The sequence below is a fragment of the Mytilus edulis genome, chromosome 7 (assembly GCF_963676685.1).
Source record: "Mytilus edulis chromosome 7, xbMytEdul2.2, whole genome shotgun sequence".
NCBI classification, from domain to species: Eukaryota; Metazoa; Mollusca; class Bivalvia; order Mytilida; family Mytilidae; genus Mytilus; species Mytilus edulis.
The window spans coordinates 88,743,106-88,762,371 of NC_092350.1; the positions used below are offsets into that span (position 1 = coordinate 88,743,106).

The 19,266-nt window shown below is 33.5% G+C and overlaps 3 protein-coding genes across 3 annotated transcripts in view; 1 reads left to right on the plus strand and 2 right to left on the minus strand.

Moving 5' to 3' along the window:
* Positions 1-19,266, minus strand: part of LOC139483478 (uncharacterized) — a 766,788-nt gene that overhangs the window by 641,122 nt on the left and 106,400 nt on the right. The gene's annotated exons all lie outside the window — the stretch shown is intronic.
* LOC139482549 (myb/SANT-like DNA-binding domain-containing protein 4) lies at positions 12,497-14,962 on the plus strand. Its single transcript, XM_071266461.1, has 3 exons — positions 12,497-13,179; positions 14,094-14,292; positions 14,749-14,962. The coding sequence occupies exons 1-3, from the start codon at positions 12,756-12,758 to the stop codon at positions 14,960-14,962; spliced, it is 837 nt and encodes a 278-aa protein (XP_071122562.1). The 5' UTR covers positions 12,497-12,755.
* Positions 15,759-18,802, minus strand: LOC139482435 (putative nuclease HARBI1). The gene is made up of 3 exons (XM_071266329.1): positions 18,057-18,802; positions 16,749-17,038; positions 15,759-15,980 (listed from the first exon to the last, which is right to left on the minus strand). Exons 1-3 carry the CDS (start codon positions 18,595-18,597, stop codon positions 15,786-15,788), a joined length of 1,026 nt encoding a protein of 341 aa, XP_071122430.1. The 5' UTR covers positions 18,598-18,802; the 3' UTR covers positions 15,759-15,785.

The window sequence follows — 19,266 nt, forward strand, 5'->3', positions numbered from 1 at the left end:
ACGGCCTAATTTATGCACAAAAATTGAACGAAAAACACAAAGGTTACACATAAACAAACGACAACCACTGAATTACAGGCTCCTGACTTGGGACAGGCATATACATTTTGAATGTGGCGGGGTTAAACATGTTAGCGGGATCCCAAATTCAAGTCAAATTGATATTTTAAAACAACATAAACGTTAAAAAGTGTAAAAAAATAAATATTTTAATAAATGTTGAAAATATTATTGTGTTTGTGAGTGGAAAAGTACTTAAAATTGTAGAAATATTCAAAAGTAGCTCTCGCGTTTTTGTTCTGCGGCTACGTTAACGGAACGTCAATGAAGTAATCGATCTTCATGACTATATTTTCAATATTTAATGATATAAAATATCCTATTCTGCTTGTCGTAGACTCAAAAAAACTTCAAGTTGGAATAGATCTACGAAGACTAAAGAACTTCCAGATATTGTTCGGAAGATGTTTTGAGAAGTTCCGATGCGACCGGACAAGTAAAATTATACTGTTACAGTATATTACAGAACACAAAACTGGCTATCTTTGCTGTAAATACAAGTTAAAAACCTGACATGGTTTACATTAAAGCTAAAAATCCCAATCCCACGGCATCAAATAATTAAAAAAAAAACATATGACCTTTAACATTGGAGGTCTAAACTAGCACTGAGCCGTGTCCAGGTCCGAAATAGAAAATAAAGAGATGTGGAGTAAATATACACGGGACAAAATCGCACACAATATATAGAAAAAATACAAATTATTAATAAACAGGGCTTTTATGTCTGTTCTTCATCTTGAAAGGAGCTGGAGGGTCTTCAACGAGGAACTAGACCATTGATCCTCACTATACAAAAGTAACATAGGTTAGTGCTTCGGACTATACAAAAAACCTAAGTTCCTGGTTCGATCATCGTTCCGGTGAGAAAATTTCCAATCCACTATTAATAAATATGTTTAAACTAACAATAGCCACACACTTGACTTTGTGGATTACATTATTTTTTTCATCATCCTACATATGTCTTTTGATATTATTCATACATGTAAATACTAAAAGTCTTACACTGTATCTATATATTTTGCACCGAGACCAGAACATAATAAAATAGATAAATTAAAACTTGCGCTTTAGATTAAGAAAGGGTTTGAAAGATTTTGTATCATTTTTTCCAGTTCTTCTGGAGTCCTTGAGCCCTTCCCTCGCCAACAATATATAGTTTACTTTATTTGTAAAAGAGGCTAGTTACGCTACAATATTATCATCTTAGATTAACCTCTCCAAACTTAAAAGTAAAGATCACGCACCCTTATTGTTTAGATTGATAAAGACTTTTGCATCCGTCGACATTATCTTCGATTAAAGTAGTATTGATCTGACAACCGCTTTGCATGTATACTTTAACGACCTTTAAATGAATGACAAATGACAACATTGTCATTTTTTGAATGACAATTAAACTGTGTTGGAAAGATAACATAAATACACTTTCGTTTTTTTGTTTTTGTGAAATCAAAAATGAAAAATGAAAACACTTTCATTTTTCGATTTTAGTTTTTGAGAAATCAAAATTGAAAAATGAAAATACTTTTGTTTTTCGTTTTTTGTTTGTGAAATCAAAAACGAAAAACGAAAACACTTTTGTTTTTCATTTTGGTTTTTAAGAAATCAAAAACGAAAAATGAAAACACTTTCGTTTTTCGTTTTGGTTTTTAAGAAATCAAAAACGAAAAATGAAAACACTTTTGTTTTTCATTTTGGATTTTATGAAATCAAAAAGGAAAAATGAAAACACTTTCGTTTTGTGTTTTGTGTTTTTTATATTTCAAAACAAAAAACGATTGGACGCAGATATGCACGGACCAAAGTCGGCCTCATATCTTGACTTACATCTAGAAATTGACAATGACGGTCGGTTGAAAACAAAACTTTACGACAAAAAACATGATTTCAGCTTTCCAATTGTGATGTTTCCTTTTCTAAGTAGCACCATTCAAGCAGCACATCACACGGGGTATATATCTCCCAATTGATATGATATTTCCGTGCTTGCATTTCCTATCATGATTTTCTTGATAGAGGGTTGCTGCTCACAACGAAGCTATTAAACCAAGATTTCCAAATTGTGAAGTTGAAATCATCCCTTCGTAAATTTTACGGACGCCATCACGAGTTGGTTGACCGTTATGGAAAAACCGTTTCACAAATGATATCGGATATGTTCCTTACGTCGTAACTACAATTCCCTTCCCTTTCATTGGTGACTTAGCGAATTAGACTATTTACCTTATTTGTTATAACATAAGCAACACGACGGGTGCCACATGTGGAGCAGGATTTGCTTACACTTCCGGAGCACCTGAGATCACCCCTAGTTTTTGGTGGGGTTCGTGTTGCTTATTCGTTAGTTTTCTATGTTGCGTCATGTGTACTATTGTTTGTCTGTTTGTCTTTTTTCAATTTTAGCCATGGCGTTGTCAGTTTATTTTCGATTTATGAGTTTCACTGTCCCTCTTGTGTCTTTCGTCCCTCTTTTGTAAATATAATGATTTACACTTGACATCATCCATAGGTTTTAAGTAGACATGTTATATTCTCTACATAAGCTGATTTTAACCTTATATATTTTACTTTTCAATACATGTTATTATGAGTGTAGTAAATATTCTGTGTATTATGGGATAACATTTAATTTAGTAAGGGGTTATATTAAGTATATTAAGGGGTAATAATTTGTATACTAAGGGGTAATAGTTAGAATATTCAGAGTTAATATGAAAATAAAGCTATTAACATATGTTACATGCAAATAAAACAAGGGAGTTGAATCGAGTAATTGCATGTGTTCAATGAATTGTATCGCCATTCGTTTGCATGCATTTTAATTATTTACTTTAAACAGCATTATTTCAGTTTGTTTTTTTCGTGGTTCTGTATAACATTTTGTCATTAGAATGTACAAACAGTAGTGGTGCCCTCTATCAGTTGTTTTCAAAGCTCATTGTTCTATTACAGGTTGTCTGACGTCATTAAAACATACATGATCATCAATCGAAGTATGTTATAAGCTTACAAATCATTTATTGTTGAAAAATGACAAGAGTATTATACCTAGTAACGTCTTCCCCAAAATGTGTATTTAATTACACATTGTCTGGTGTCATTGAGACATATATGTTAATCAGTCCGAGGATTGTATTGCATGTTGCCTGACGTCATTGAGACATCCATGCTAATCAATCGGTAAAATATATGTATGTTTTCTGGTGTCATTGAGACAGACAGCAAAACAAATTTGGGGGATTATATTATATGTTGTCTGGTGTCATTGGGACAAACATGTTTATTCATAGTTGGTTTTTATTACATATTGTCTGGTGTCATTTAGACGGACATTTTAGTTGATCCAGGAATTATATGACATATTTTCGTGTTATTGAGACAGAGAGCATAATCAAACGGTGGATTATATTTTATGTAGCCTGGTGTCAGTGGGACAGACATCTTAATAAATCGGACTATTATATTATTTGACGTCTGGTGTCATTGAAACAGACAGCATAATCAATTGGTGGATTTTATTGCATATTGTATGGTGTCATTGAGATACACATGTCAACCAATCGATGGATTGTCTGGTGTCATTGAGACAGTCTTAGTAATCAATGGGGGCATTATATAAAACATATTGTCTGGTGTCGTTGAGACAAACAGCATAATCAATCAGAGGATTATAGTATGTGTTACTTCGTGTCATTAAGACATATATCATAATTAATCGGAGAACTATGTTATATGTTGTCTGACGTTATTGAGACAGACAGCATAATCAATCACAGGATTTTTTATAGGATATGTTGTGTCAGTAGGAGACGTCATTGAGACAGACATCAAGATCAATCGGTTTATTTTATTACATGTTGGTTGGTGCAATGTATCAAACGATGTACATGTAATATGGTAATAGTTATCAAAGGTACCAGGACTATAATGTAATGGTAAACTCTGAAACCTTTTAAACAATTTATATTTTATAATGTACATGTCAGTCTGGTATGCTTTTTTTTTTACCTTAACCTCATTTTTACGGTTCATTGCTCAACGTTAATTGTTTGTTTTTCTTACACTATTTGCAATAGGTCAACATTAATTGGTATATGGAATGGTTGTAATGTGTATATGTCTGTCTTGAAATTTTGATCTGACTATGACCTTATGTTCAGGATTCATTGGTCAATCTTATGTTTTCATGGTTAAGTGTGTCTCTTAGATACTATATGCAAAAGGTCAACAATATATTAAATATGTAATAATTTTAAGCTGTAAATGTCTGTCTAGCAGCGTTTATTTGACCTTGGCCTTCGATTTGCAAAAGATTTAGAAAAAGTTGGTTTATGGAATGATTGTAAGGTGAACATATATTTCCAGTTGGGTTTTCTGACCTTGTCCTCATTTTCATAGATCATGTTAAATTGATGTGATAGTTGAAGTAAGGCTTTGTATTCAGGACCATCAACAAAATGTCAATGGTTACTAAAGAAGGTGAGACATTTCAGCATTTTTCATGCATTTTTGTATCTTAAATATATATCAAATCAAAACATATCGAATATTTCCGTCAACAAATGTTTTTAACAACAAGGTAATTTCACATTTTTGTGAAATTCCTACTGAAATTGGCAAGAAGGGTAATTGTTATTTCTTTTTTCATGTTGTACAACAGTTCCTCATAAAATATCATTTTCGGGATTAAATGAAATTGAAAGATATGATTTAAGTATCGCAGTTGCTGTAAGTATATTTGCAGATGTGACTGACTAAAATTAAATATATTCTTTATATCTGTACTACCACTACACAAGTGTGGTTTGGTAGTTATATTATGTATGTATGTCAAAATAATGCATCTGTATTGTATTGGTGGTTCCGTTTAAAAAAAACACGTTTAATAATTTCTTTCGTCCGGAGCGCTTTTCTGGATTTACCTTCATCAAGAACGCTCAAAGCCAAATATTTGAAATTCGAAGATGTCTAAGTACCGAAACCGTTGAAGAACTACATGTCAAAAATAACTAAAATAAATGGCCAAATTCATCTAAAGCCAACTTTTCCTGATAAAGTTGAAACCTAAGTGTCTTTATAAGTTCAAACAAAACTGTCAAAAATTCTTGTTTTATGAAATGTCAATACTTTCTTTATACAAACCGTTGACGTCATCGTCGGCCCAAAGCAATAACAGAACACCCAAAACATGGAATAATTAGACACGTTATTAAAAGACAATTTACAATTTATAATGGAAAATGCACAACGAAAAAAAATCGGCGATTCACATTATCCGATGCCAATTTTTTTGGCAACTGTTGATCAAAGATACGGAAAGAGTTTGGCTGGTCCGTTGGTTGACACGCTTGTTCTATGAATTCGTGAAGATTTACGTACACAACAGAAGCTGTATCGACGCTTGTCGTTCTTTCTCATTACTATGTTGAAGCAATCATTCCGAAAGAAGCACACCGGTGTCCCTCTTTTACTGTAACCAATCATGTAAGATATATATTTGTGTATAAACTGGACCAAGTCACTCACAAACATATCATTTAAACCTTTAAAAAGGCAATACATCCTATTATAAGTCAACTTTGCATATTGTTTTTTGAATTATTTGTTACTTCAGTTGTGGCAAATGTTCCAAAAAAAAGATCTGATATAGACTTCTGTATAGAACTACTCTATGATACAGATAAAACCAAAAACATAAAAAAAATACCAGATGTTATGAGAAAACCATCCTGGAAAATAAATCCTTTGCCAGGACTTTAGATATATCTATGGCAAAACTTCAGACAGCAGAAATGTTAATGAAAAAATGGAAAATATACTTCTGGTAACCAAAGGAAACTGTAAAAATATGATAAAATTTAAAAGCTGTAATAATATTTATAAATTTCTTTCTTATTTTTTCACAATTTTCCATACTTTCATTGACATTTCTGCTGTGGTACAGCAAACAGTTGTCTGATATATATATCCTATATTGACCTTTAAAATTCAAGAGTTTATCTTAAAATGAGGGTACTTCTGTTTAGTATTAAATTTATATTAAGATCCATTTTGTTACATCTTGTGATCAATTTTATTTGGCAATCGCCAATGGCAGTCAGCAGGGTTATAGAACATCAGTCGTTCGACCTGTTAGTCAAATGCGTTTTGTTTAAATATACTTTTTCACTTTTTTGGTGTTTTGGAAAATGTTGTTTGTGCTGTTGAACGTAGTTTTCAATTCAGACTCGTTTAAATAAACTTGTTGCCACGATGTTATGCCACAAACATACGGTGTCAATATTTTTTTAGTACACCAGATCCGGATTTCGACAATAAATGTCTCTTCAGTGATGTTAGGACCGAAACGGTATTTGGAAGGCCATATAGAATTTACCCTCATTTTTAGATAGACTCTTGAATTTTAAGAGTCTTAGGAATAACGGATCATATAAACCGGAGGGAAAATATGATACAAGTCCAAACGAAAAATATAAAGAAGTCTAAATGATATTCGATTGACGGAGTTGATCGCCAGTAAAGTTACAAACCAATGGTACCAATTATCAAAAAATCTGGTCCGATTGGATGAGAAGACCAAGACATTGTATCGATATCCCATTTAACATGACGAAATAACAAGAACTATCATTGCATTCTTATTCATACTGATGTGTTTTTGTCTGTAAAATCATGAAAGAACTGTATTGACAATAAAAAACTTTAATGTTAAAACAATATGCATCCAGTTTGCGGTGAAAATATAAAACTTAAATGTATTATCCAACCAAAACTCTTTTGATCTTTTATTTATTATCCATTTTTAACCCAAATTTTCCTTTTTGTAATTTGTACTTTTAGCAAGTCAGATACATATATCACGATAGTATATTTGACGTTCAATTTAGTATTATATATGCCTTTTAAGCTCACCTGGCCCAGAGGGCCAAGTGAGCTTTCTCATCACTTGGAGTCCGGCGTCCGTCATCGTCGTCGTCCGTCGTCGTTAACTTTTACAAAAATCTTCTTCTCTGAAACTACTGGGCCAAATTAAACTAAACTTGGCCACAATCATCATTGGGGTATTTAGTTTTAAAAATGTGTCCGGTGACCCGGCCAACGAATCGTCAAATATACCATCGTGATATATGTATCTGACTTGCTTAAAGTACAAATTACAAAACGGAAAATTTGGGTTAAAAATGGATAATAAATAAAAGATCAAAAGAGTTTTGGTTGGATGATCATACAAGGTGCTACGATACAAACGACCCATTGGATAGTTTTAAATTGCCAAAAGGAAGAGGAGGGGTATCTGTTCTGTGGCCCTCTCAGTGGTCAAGTAGAATCAAGAAACTGAAGGACGGAAACGAAAGGATAATAGCAATTCTTATAACAGCAACTAAGGATATCTGCCTGGTCAATGCATATATGCCAACACATAATTCTGACTCTCTTTCAGAATATACAGAATGTTTGGACATTATATTCGATATAATACAAAAATACGAAAATACGCACAGAATTGTATTAGCTGGAGATTTAAATGGAACACTACAAACTTCAAGAACTAACAAACATGACAAAATGCTTAGGAATTTTACCAAGAACATGAACCTGACAACTGGAGTAGAATTAGTAAACACTCACACATTCTTCCATCATGCAGGCAACTCCTCATCCCAAATCGATTACATTCTGGTTCAAGATGAAAATTTGGTAATGGACTATAAAATAGAAGAAAAATCTTGTGCAAACACCTCGGCACACACAATTGTTAAAATGGAAATAGCCTCTCAAATGACAAAAATCAGAAAATCAAGCCAACAGAACAAGAAAGCAAAGTACAAAATGCAATGGGAACAAATTAACAAGGAGGGTTATAATAGTATCATTCAAAACAGTATAACCTCCATAGAGACCGAAAAGGATGTAAACATACAGTTAGACATGTTAGTGGAAGCAATGACTAAAGCAGGGAAAAAAACAATTCCAACTAAATTGTTGCAAACAAAGGGTCAAAAATGGAAAGCCTCGCCTGAAGTGCTAATAATTTTAAATGCATGTAGAGAAATATACAAGAAATGGCAGAGTGTTGGAAAAACAAAAGATCATGTCTTAGCAATTGAGTTAAAGAAGGAAAAAAAGAAGTTAAGAAGCAAACTTAGAGCAGAGTAAGCAGTGGACAGACAAAAACTTTATCAGCAAATAATAGACAATCCCAACACACAGCTATTTTACAGGCTAATAAACAGAGGTAGAAATAACAACCGTACAACAACAAATTGCCTCAAAATAAATGGTGAATACATGTTCCTACCAGAAGAGCAAAGAAAAGGTTTTGCACAGTACTATGAAGACCTAAGCATACCAAAAGAAGAACAGTACGACTGTAACTATCTGAATTTATGCAAAGTTAGACAAAGCTGCATACAAGAGGCCCTACAGGAATGTACAGATATCCCAGAATTGTTTTCAGAATCAGAAATAGAGAAAGCGATAGATTGTCTTAACACCAAAAAGAGTCCGGATGAATACGGACTCACAGCAGAACATCTAAAAAATGCAAAAGAAACTATAACACCAGCTTTCAAATCAATATTTAACAACATCTTATTATATAGGAAAGTTCCAACCTCATTCAAATCTGGTATACTCACTCCAGTGATCAAAAAAGATAAAGACTCCACTGAATTAGGAAATTATAGAGGCATAACAGTTACACCAGTTACAGGAAAAACATTTGAGTGCTCATTCCTAACCAAGCTGAATTTAGAATCTAAAACAGACCTCCAGTTTGGCTTCACGAAAGGTTTATCACCAATAATGGCAAGTCTAATTATATCAGAAGCCAGGTATGAGGAAAAAAAAGGATCCGAAAATTTCTTTATTAATATTTTGGACGTGAAATCTGCATTTGATGTAGTTCAGCATTACATTCTTATGGACAAGATGATAGATCAGGATATACATCCAGTATATTGGAAGATACTTACAGAACTCTATAATGACTTGACATCAAAAGTGAAATGGCTAGACGGTATCAGTACCCCATTCAACATCAAACAAGGTGTAAGACAAGGAGGAATACTGTCCACTCATCTTTACAAAGTTTTTGTCCAGGACTTACTTGTGGAATTAGAAGAAAATGCTCTTGGATATCACCTAGGAAATATATATGCAGGCACTCCAACATGTGCTGATGACATAGCATTTATCTCTAACAATGAAAATGAGCTTCAGATAATGTTAAATGTCCTCAGCAGATATGCCAATGAACATCATTATACCATACATCCAATGAAAACACAAATTATTGATTGCTCAAAGACAAAAAGCAACTTTAAGTGGAATCTAGGTGGAAATGAAATAAATATAGCAGAATCAGATGTACATTTAGGTATTATAAGAGCTGAAAAGAATGAATGCCAAGTCAATATACAAGAAAGAATACAAATTGCGAGAAGGACGAAATATGCTCTAATGGGGTCAGGAGTCCATGGAACAAATGGTTTAGATCCTCCAACATCATACAGTATCTATAAAACATATGTTGTACCAAGGCTTATATATGGACTGGAAGTATTACCCATGACAAAGGCTAATATTGAGCAACTTGAAAAATTCCACAGGAAAAATCTCAGGCATATACAATCCCTACCAGAAAGAACATCTAACGCAGCAGTCTTACTTTTAAAAGGAGCCTTACCGATAGAGGCAGAAATACACAAAAGATGTCTATCTCTCCTTTTATATCTGTTAAACTGTGGAAATGATAAAATACATCAAATACTAACCAGACAAGTAACTACAAATGTTGACAACAATAAGAGCTTTTTTACAAGAATAAGGAATATACTAGAAATGTATGGGCTACCAAGCATCACCCAATTACAAAATAACATACCAAAGAAAGAACATTGGAAAAATTCTATCAAGACAAAAGTGGATAAATTTTGGAATGGAAAGATCTTAGCTGATGCAGAAAACAAATCAAGCCTAGCATTCCTTAATACAAGCAATCTAGAACCAAACAAACCACATCATATCTGGAATATTAAACAACTCCCACGATTCGAACTACGAAAGGCAATCATAAAAACAAGAGTAATGACTGGGACATATATACTGCAAGTGGATAAACACAAATTCACACATTACAATGTGGAAGCAACTTGTCAACTTTGTTACAGTGGTAATGAGGATGTGACACATTTCCTAACAACTTGTCCAATACTAAGCACAACAAGAGAAAAGTACTTCTCAGAAATAAGAGAAATCATCACCTATGAGATTACTGCAGAAAATTGGAACAATGTCTTTAAAAACAAGGCAGCAATCTCTCAGTTAATAGTAGACTGTACAAAATATAAAGAAGTACTCAACAACTCTAATAAATTAGTGAACATGATTGAGAACAAAACAAGAAACTTGATCTTTCAGCTACATATGGACAGATTGAAAATTCTGGAAAAAAAGAATGAATAAGAATAGACAGAATGATATGTATATGAATAATTCCATAATAAACAGTATTCATGGATCAGGACAATATGAGGAAATTCAGTCAACAGAATATAGTGCCTTAATATGATACATATAGACATTAAGCCCAGCACCGAGTCTGAAATATGATAAATAAAGTATGTAATGCAAAAAATATATAAATGTACATAATGTACAAACAAAGAAAAGAAACAATATTAAGTACATATATTTTAAAATCTATTTTAATCTCATTTAAAAATCACTACTGATGCCAAATTATTTTATTTTATTTTATAATTACTGCAATATTAGAATAAAGTGAATATAAGACATATATATGTTAAAGGAAATATCTTCACAGTTAACATCCCAAACCACCTTATTTAAAAAATAAATAAATTATCTTTTATTGTTTTAAATCACCAAATCCATTAGGTATTTTACATTAGTATGAAATTGCTACTTAATATGAGTCTTATGTAGACGAGACGCGCGTCTGGCGTATCAAATTATAGTCCTGGTACCTTTGATAACTATTTACAATGTATTTTACCAGTTTTTAGCGCATTTGATCATATTTTACTTAATTTTATCGTTTAACAATAAATGGTTTGCTTTTATTCTAAACTTATATAAAGCAATAATAACAGATTTTTAACTTAAACATGAGATAAGATAGTTTAAAAAAACACCCAAGTCCCTGTATATATGCCATGTAAAAAAAAAACCAACAACTTTCTTTCTTTTATATGCATGTGCTGTACATATTTTTAATGTGTTTACAAATTTTAATAAGACATTAAGGGTATATACTCCATTCGGAGGTGCTCCTACTTAAAGGGGGCTAATACACAGAAGAAGAAGGATAATACATTTAAGTTTTATATTTTCACCGCAAACTGGATGCATATTGTTTTAACATTAAAGTTCTTTATTGTCAATACAGTTCTTTCATGGTTTTACAGACAAAAACACATCAGTATGAACAAGAATGCAATGATAGTTGTTTTTATATCGTCATGTTGATGGGATATCGATACAATGTCTTGGTCTTCTCATCCAATCGGACCGGATTTTTTAATAAGTGGTACCATTGGTTTGTAACTTTACTGGCGATCAACTCCGTCGATCGAATATCATTACTCGACATTGTTTGGTGTCATTGATAAAATCTTTGTGTCAATAATGAAACGTGACTCTCTGGTCTTTGATGTTAAAATGTTAACATCTTCTCGTCCCTTTTCAAACATAAAAATGTCATTTTCAGAGGGCAAAAAATATAGCGAGTTCAACATCTCGTGACTGGACTAGACGGATTAAGAAAAAAATAATACCGCTCAACTGTATCAAGGATTTGATATATTTATAGATATGTGCAACTTAACTTTTTTGTCAAGATGTATTTTCCGCCGAGATATTCACTTGGCATCCAACTTAACGTTGAAGTTAGTTTTTCAGACTATTATTAAAAAACAAAAATGTCAGTAAGTTTCAGTTTGTGATCAATTTCCTGTCAAATATAAAAAAAAAAGCTCATCATAGATACCAGCAGCCAGATGAGTTAAGCAAAAATAGAGAAAAGAGCATTAAAAAACATCAGGGATAGATAAATATATTTAGATAGATTAATTGTATTTCAAATAGGGGATCCATCATAGGCTCAGTCAGTATATACATTTTTATATCAAACAATTGCAATAGACAATACACAAGAATAGAATTTAAAAAAAACCCATGAAATATGAATTGAGTGAATAAGATATGCAGTCACGTAAACCATTATGTTTTGTGTTTATTGACCATGCACCAGAAGCAGCATCATATATAGTTTTTGAGTCAAGTCCTTTCTTGTGGCTGATTCATCTGAACAAATAGTATTGGTGTTCATATGCAGGAGTTACCAAGGGCAGATGCTTAAAGGATAAAGATGATTTCCGATTAATCTCGAGAACACGATCACCAGGGGTCTGTTGTTCAACTTGTCGTTATTTTAACGATTGATTAAATTTAACGAGTCATTAAATCTTTTAACCAGTCGTTACATAACGAGTCGTTTATTTTCTGTTGTTCAACAATATTTAACGTGTCGATTAAATAATCAATGAATTAAAATTTAATCAACTGATTAATCAATGCGTTAAAATTTAATCAACTGATTAATCAAGTGATTAAATAAAACCAACCCATCATGCATTGTTCTGGAGCATCCTGTCTGTACAACAATGGCTGAATCTACTGAACAAAACCCAAGTAAACTTAAAAGACTGAAGAAGACCAACTTCACTGTGGCAGAGGAAGACCTGATCCAGCAACTAGTAGAGAAACACTCTGGTGTAATTAATGGAAAACTTACTAATACAGTGACCAACCAGTTGAAGAAGAAGGTATGGGATGACATAGCCATAAAAGTTAATTCTCTTGGAGTTGCCATCCGTACAGCCACAGAAGTTAGGAACAAGTGGAGGAATACCACAAGAGTGGCCAAGGCTGTGTACACAACTCACAGGAGTGAGTTGTTCAAAACTGGGGGAGGACCAGCTCCAAAACAACCTAGCTCTGCAGTAGGAAAAGTTATCGATCTTATGAAGGACACCACCAGCTTCAGGGGGATTCAGGGTGGACTTGAAACTGAATCATTCCAGACAAGTAAGTAAATATTTTTTAACACTTTGAAATAAATCCCCAAATGTGTTTTCCCCTTAATTAGAACTTCTCAAGGCTCTACCCTTCTTATTGAACTTTGTAAAAAGTAACTTGATCAGTTTCACTTAACATGTTTTTATTTATCATATAAAAACAAACATTTTTTGACTAAATTTTGTTTTGAAGGTTCTTTTTATTGTTATTGTTAATTTTCAATGAAATTAACACAAATATTTGTATCCTTTTTAATACCGGGATACATAGTTTCCTTTCTTAAATTTTGGTAAAAGATTCGTCTGCTCCGCCGTCACAACAAGTAGGGGAATTCCCAACTGATATCACGTGACTGATAACAATTTATTTTAACCAATATTTTTCGATCATTAAATGATTGCCAACGTGTTTCTTGTTGGTTTGAAGGTTTTCCACTTGATATACTATTGAAAGATTGCATTTGCTTAAACTGATAACAGTTTTAAAGTATTATTTTCAACATTAGTTCACAAGTGGCTGCAGGTGCCCGCCAAGTCGTCTTTAAACTGGTATCTGTTGATTGATTAAAGGGAACCGCAATAGCTAATTTCGACCGAAAACCAGTCATGATTTATAATATTAAAACAGATACGCACTGGTTGTCATAAATCCGGAATAAAGTTGATCAATTTGTTGTTGCAGACTGAACCTAGACAGGAACACATATTAGTTTATAGCTGAGACCCTTGATAATCTGAAAAGGGTTGAAATAGGGTCTTAATTAGTCTTGTGCAATATTTTTATCTTGAAATTTAAAGTAATTGTATCTGAATTTAATTGAATGATGATAGTATGCCTTTTCAATTGCCCCCCCCCCCTTTTAGAATTAATAAAATATACCCAAACACAGTATCAACGAATAATTTTGTTCTCATTTATTACAGATCAACCATCTATCAATGCCACTTTGCCGGAAGAAGATGCCAGCCAGGATTTGTATGAATCTGCAGCATCTCTGATAAGGGACAGTCCACCCCCCTCCAGTCCACCAAGTCCTTCTCTGCTTTCAGGATATGACCCCATCCTGACACAAACAGTCGTTCCACATATTCCAGAACAAACAGATAGGACAGATAAGCAGAAGTAAGTTGTAAATGTAAAAAAAGAAGATGTGGTATAATTGCCAATGAGACAGCTCCCCACAAGAGACCAGAAATTAACAACTGAAGGTCACCGTAAGCCACCTTCAACAAAAACGATTTTTAGTTCATAAGTAGAATGAATATTTTCCCGAAATTTTAGATTTAAAAAAAAATATTTTTCTACCGTACTATGGGGATGTATACAAGAACTCTTTGAAAATGTGTTGTGGAAACAGGTTCCGCTAGATTATTTGGTCAATACTTCAAGTTTTCTTTTTTTACATTTTCATATATTTTTCTGACAGTTTCCCCCCACCTATTCACATATTTCAAGCCGGAAAACGTGACATATTCTGACTGGTTATTCGATGGAACTATGACGTTGAATCGATCAATAAAAAGAGATGTAAAATTAATCGATCTTTTACAGAATTCATTATGTTTTTATTATTTGTAGGACAGTGAGAACACCTTTGAAAAAGGTAACAGTGCAGGATATTCACGACATGCAGTATCGTGCACTGCAAGGTAAACTAGAAATCCAAGAGAAGCAGAAAGTGCATATGGACTTGGAGAGGAACAAACTGGAACTACAGCTCATGTTGCAGAAGTTAGTGGGTGGCAATTCTGAACCAGTTACACTCTCTCAGGCACTTGCCTCTATGTATTAAATGTATTAAATTCATTGTTATATTGTTGATTTGTATTTCAGAAATTACTATGAGGCCAACACATTCATTTAATTTTGTGTGCACACTCCTATGTAAAAGAAAATAGACCAGTAATTACAATTAAGCCACATATTGCACCTCCATCATTCAAAAAATAATAATTGATACATGAATCAAAAAATTTTAAATGACCTTGCTTGGCTATACAGTCCTTGCACTGTCGGCCATGGCTTTGAGCCTATTTTGGGCATTTAAATAATAATTTTTTTTCCATATGGTAATTGATATAATCAATTGGCAATCATACCACATATTCTTATTCTTGTACTGAAAAACAGTTTCCTGGCTACTGGGTTTTTGATTTCATAGGCGACTAACTGCTCACCATTTACTATACCAGTATTGAAGTCGCGAAAATGCACACTTCCTCTCTCAACACATTGTCAAAGAGGGACGAAAGATACCAAAGGGACAGACAAACTCATAAATCTAAAACAAACTGACAACGCCATGGCTAAAAATAAAAAAGACAAACAGAAAAACAATAGTACACACGACACAACATAGAAAACTAAAGAATAAACAACACGAACCCCACCAAAAACTAGGGGTGATCTCAGGTGCTCCGGAAGGGTAAGCAGATCCTGCTCCACATGTGGCACCCGTCATGTTGCTTAAGTGATTACAAATCCGGTAAATAGTCTAATTCGGTAGGTCATATTCAAACTGATCATACAAAGATTTGTTACTATTTTCAAATTTCCTCATTTTTTTAATGAAAGACAATTTATGAAAATATGGAAAAATAAAAACATGCAATTTATTAGGCAAAAAAAGTGGTAGCAAAATGGTCCCGTATGCCTTTTCCGTCCTGTGGACCATTATAGGGTGGCATCTGAGGTTGATTGTCAATCAATTGTTCTTCTGCAACTTCAGGTTCATTCCTCATGATGGCAATATTGTGCAGAATACCACAAGCAATGATGATTCTGCAAGCTTTATCAGGTTTCATTCGGATCTGGAATACAATTTAAAAACGTTTATTTTAAAGTGTGACAGAATTACTATTTGTATGTAGCATGAATTACTATTGCTCATGAATAAGTAAATTTATTACAAAAACACTATAATTTAATTAAAAAAAGGACCAAATCAGACATAAAGCTGAACAAACTGTCCAACTGATGATGTACTGTAGCATTCACGATTTAATAAAGTTACAGTAATGACTAACTTGGAGCAGTTACCCCAAACAGGACTACATGAAGTAACCGAACTAACATTACAATTTTCCAACTGGATCCCTGTTATCCGTATAATTTTAGGGTTTTGATCTGTGTGATAAATTGTCGATCATTGTGTTCTTGTCCTGGCTTGATATTTAACTGAGGTCAGTTTTATCAGCCCTTTAATATACAACTGATTTTTCATTTTTTATTTTCGGGTTTTATTACGTAATAAAAATAAGGAGATTTGGAGTGATTGTTAATTTTATAACTTAAATGTATGTATCCTGCAAAGTTAAAATGAAGTGGATGTAAGCAATTATAGGCAACCAAACTGTGGTCAGCAAAAAAAAAACGTACAGTAGCTATAACCAAAAGACAGAGAAGGGGACCATTATGAAGACCTTAACTGAAAAGAGAAATCGAAAAATGTACTAATGAGAGATTTAGTAGACAGCAGTCTCACAAGAAAAAAAACATGACTTTTAAAATATAAGGGCATACACCATGTCAAATATTCATATTACTACTATATTTATTTGTAAAGAATTGAATTGTACCTCTGATCCTAGAATGTGAAAACGCTTCTTCCATATTCCAAATGTCCTTTCTATTGTTGACCTTGTTGAGCAATGTCTTCTGTTAAACCTTGCTTGACCTCTACCAGCAGCTGGTTGTCTGTATGGTGTCAGCAAAAACTGTCTGCAGGGATAGCCACTGTCTCCTAACAATACACCTTGTCCAATTCCTCGATATCCATTCTCAAGATGTTGTCCTATGGCTGAGGTTCTGAAAACATGAGAATCATGTGCTGATCCTGGCCACCTAGCACTGATGTTGGTGAATCTACCTTTAAACAAAAATATGATAATTAAAAAAGTGGAAAAAAGTAGTTCCATAATTCATTTGTCAAGGCAAACGGCGAGTCAGTGATTGTGAATAAGTATGGTGACCCAAAGCTGTTTATTTCTGTGTCATTTAATCTCTTGTGGAGATATGTCCCATTAGCAATCATTACCACATCTTCTTTTATGTGCATGCATGTAGTTTGTTCATTATAGTTCCAGTCATTAAAATATTAGCCGAATTTGCAATGTGATGAAAGCAAAATATGTATAGTATAAACAATTCAGATAAACAATACATTGAGGATCGAAGTAATATGCTCCCTTAACATTTAAAAAAAATATATTGAACAATGACTGGCTTATTTTTAAAGGACTGGTCACTATTTCCCAACCGAAAAGAATGGGTAGGCGAACTTGATATTTGGATGACAGATTGGACACTTATTTTTTTGTTTTGTGTTTTTCAGTTTTGTATGGTTTTTTTTTAGTTGTTTTTTTTTTTTTTTTTTTGGGGGGGGGGGCTTCTCACAGAAACATTTTGAGGTAGATCTAGAATTTCTTCAAACTACATGGGGCACACTATTTGTTGACGTTTCACAAGTTTATAAGCCTGACTGTGACAAATTCTACCTAAAGCAGATAAGGGGTGGGTGGGCAAATCTTTATAACTATTTTGATCAATAAATTTATGTTCATAAACTCTTAACAGTTCATTCGATTCAGCATATTTAAAAGTGAAACGGTAAAAACTGAGACAAATTATGTGTATATATCATGTATATCATGTATATGTCTCTGGTAAAAAGCAACTCATGATCGAGTCTACAAATCCAATAGAAAGTATATGTCAAGATTGAGTTGTCTTTCTTTATCCATCGATTTTCATATAAGCTGAAAACCAGTTCAACAGAAAACCAGCCATGTATATATGGTCAAGGACGAATGAAGATGTCAAGAAAAAGGACGCACACAAAGCATGTTGTAAACATAAAATAGGTATAATACAGTGTTTTAAATTACCTTCATGGTCACAAATAGCTTGTACGTTGATGCTATGGAACCCCTTTCGGTTAACAAATGCTGGTTCATCAATGCTAGGCCCAGTAATCCGTATGTGAGTCCCGTCAATGCATCCAACCACGTTTGGAAAACCAGCCTTTTCATAAAAACCAGCCCTTATCACATTCTTCCTCTGATTATCTGGCCACGATATGAAGTCATCCTTCATGGCAACTAATGAATCTGTCACACGGTCAATCACCCGAGACACAGTTGACTTGTCAAATCCCATCGTGTCCCCAACTACTTGCAAGTGTGATCCACTTCCATAAAACCTCAAGGCAATCATAACCTGTTGTTCCACTGAAAGGGCTGTCTCCTTGTTTGTCCCACGCTCCAGATCCCCTCTCATTAAATCTGACAGGTACCCAATGGTCTCTCTGCCAAATCTATATCTCTGCCTTAGCTCCTCATCAGAAAATTCCCTTTCTAGAGGGTCAAAACCACGAAAATGTCGCTCTCTTCTTACAACAGGTGGTTGAAACAAAACATTGACAGCCATCTTAGATTGAGGTTAATCAACTGATTAAAATTTAATCATCCTCAATGAGGTCGATTAAATATAACGACACTTTGACAATTTTAAACGACTCGTTAAATTTAACGACAAGTTGAACAACATGATAATGGACTGATTAAATTTAACGCAGTGATTAGTAAAATTTAACGACTCGTTTAATTTAACGACAAGTTGAACAACAGACCCCAGGTATTAATTGATACATGAGATTGACGATTGATCTGGAGGACAAAAAGTCAAGCTAACAATAAGTTGTCTGATAATGGTGATTTCCGATTGATCCCGGAAACATGATAACCAAGCATTGTCTGGTAATAGTGCTTTCCGATTGATCTTTAGAACATAATAATCAGATATTGTCTAATAAGTGTTATTTTCAATTGATCCCAAGCACAGGATGACCAGACATTGTCTTATACTGGTTAATTCTGATTGCATACTTTGGCAATTGTTATATTATAAGTCGTTTCAGCGTGTGTTATATTTTAGTGTTGTGTTTCTGTTGTGTTGTAGTTCTCCTGTTATATTTGATGTGTTTCCTTCAGTTAAAGTTTGTAACCCCGGATTTTTTTTTTAAATTGATTTATGACTTTCGAAGAGTGGTATACTGCTGTTGCCTTTATTTATTTCAATATTTGGACAATGTCTGAA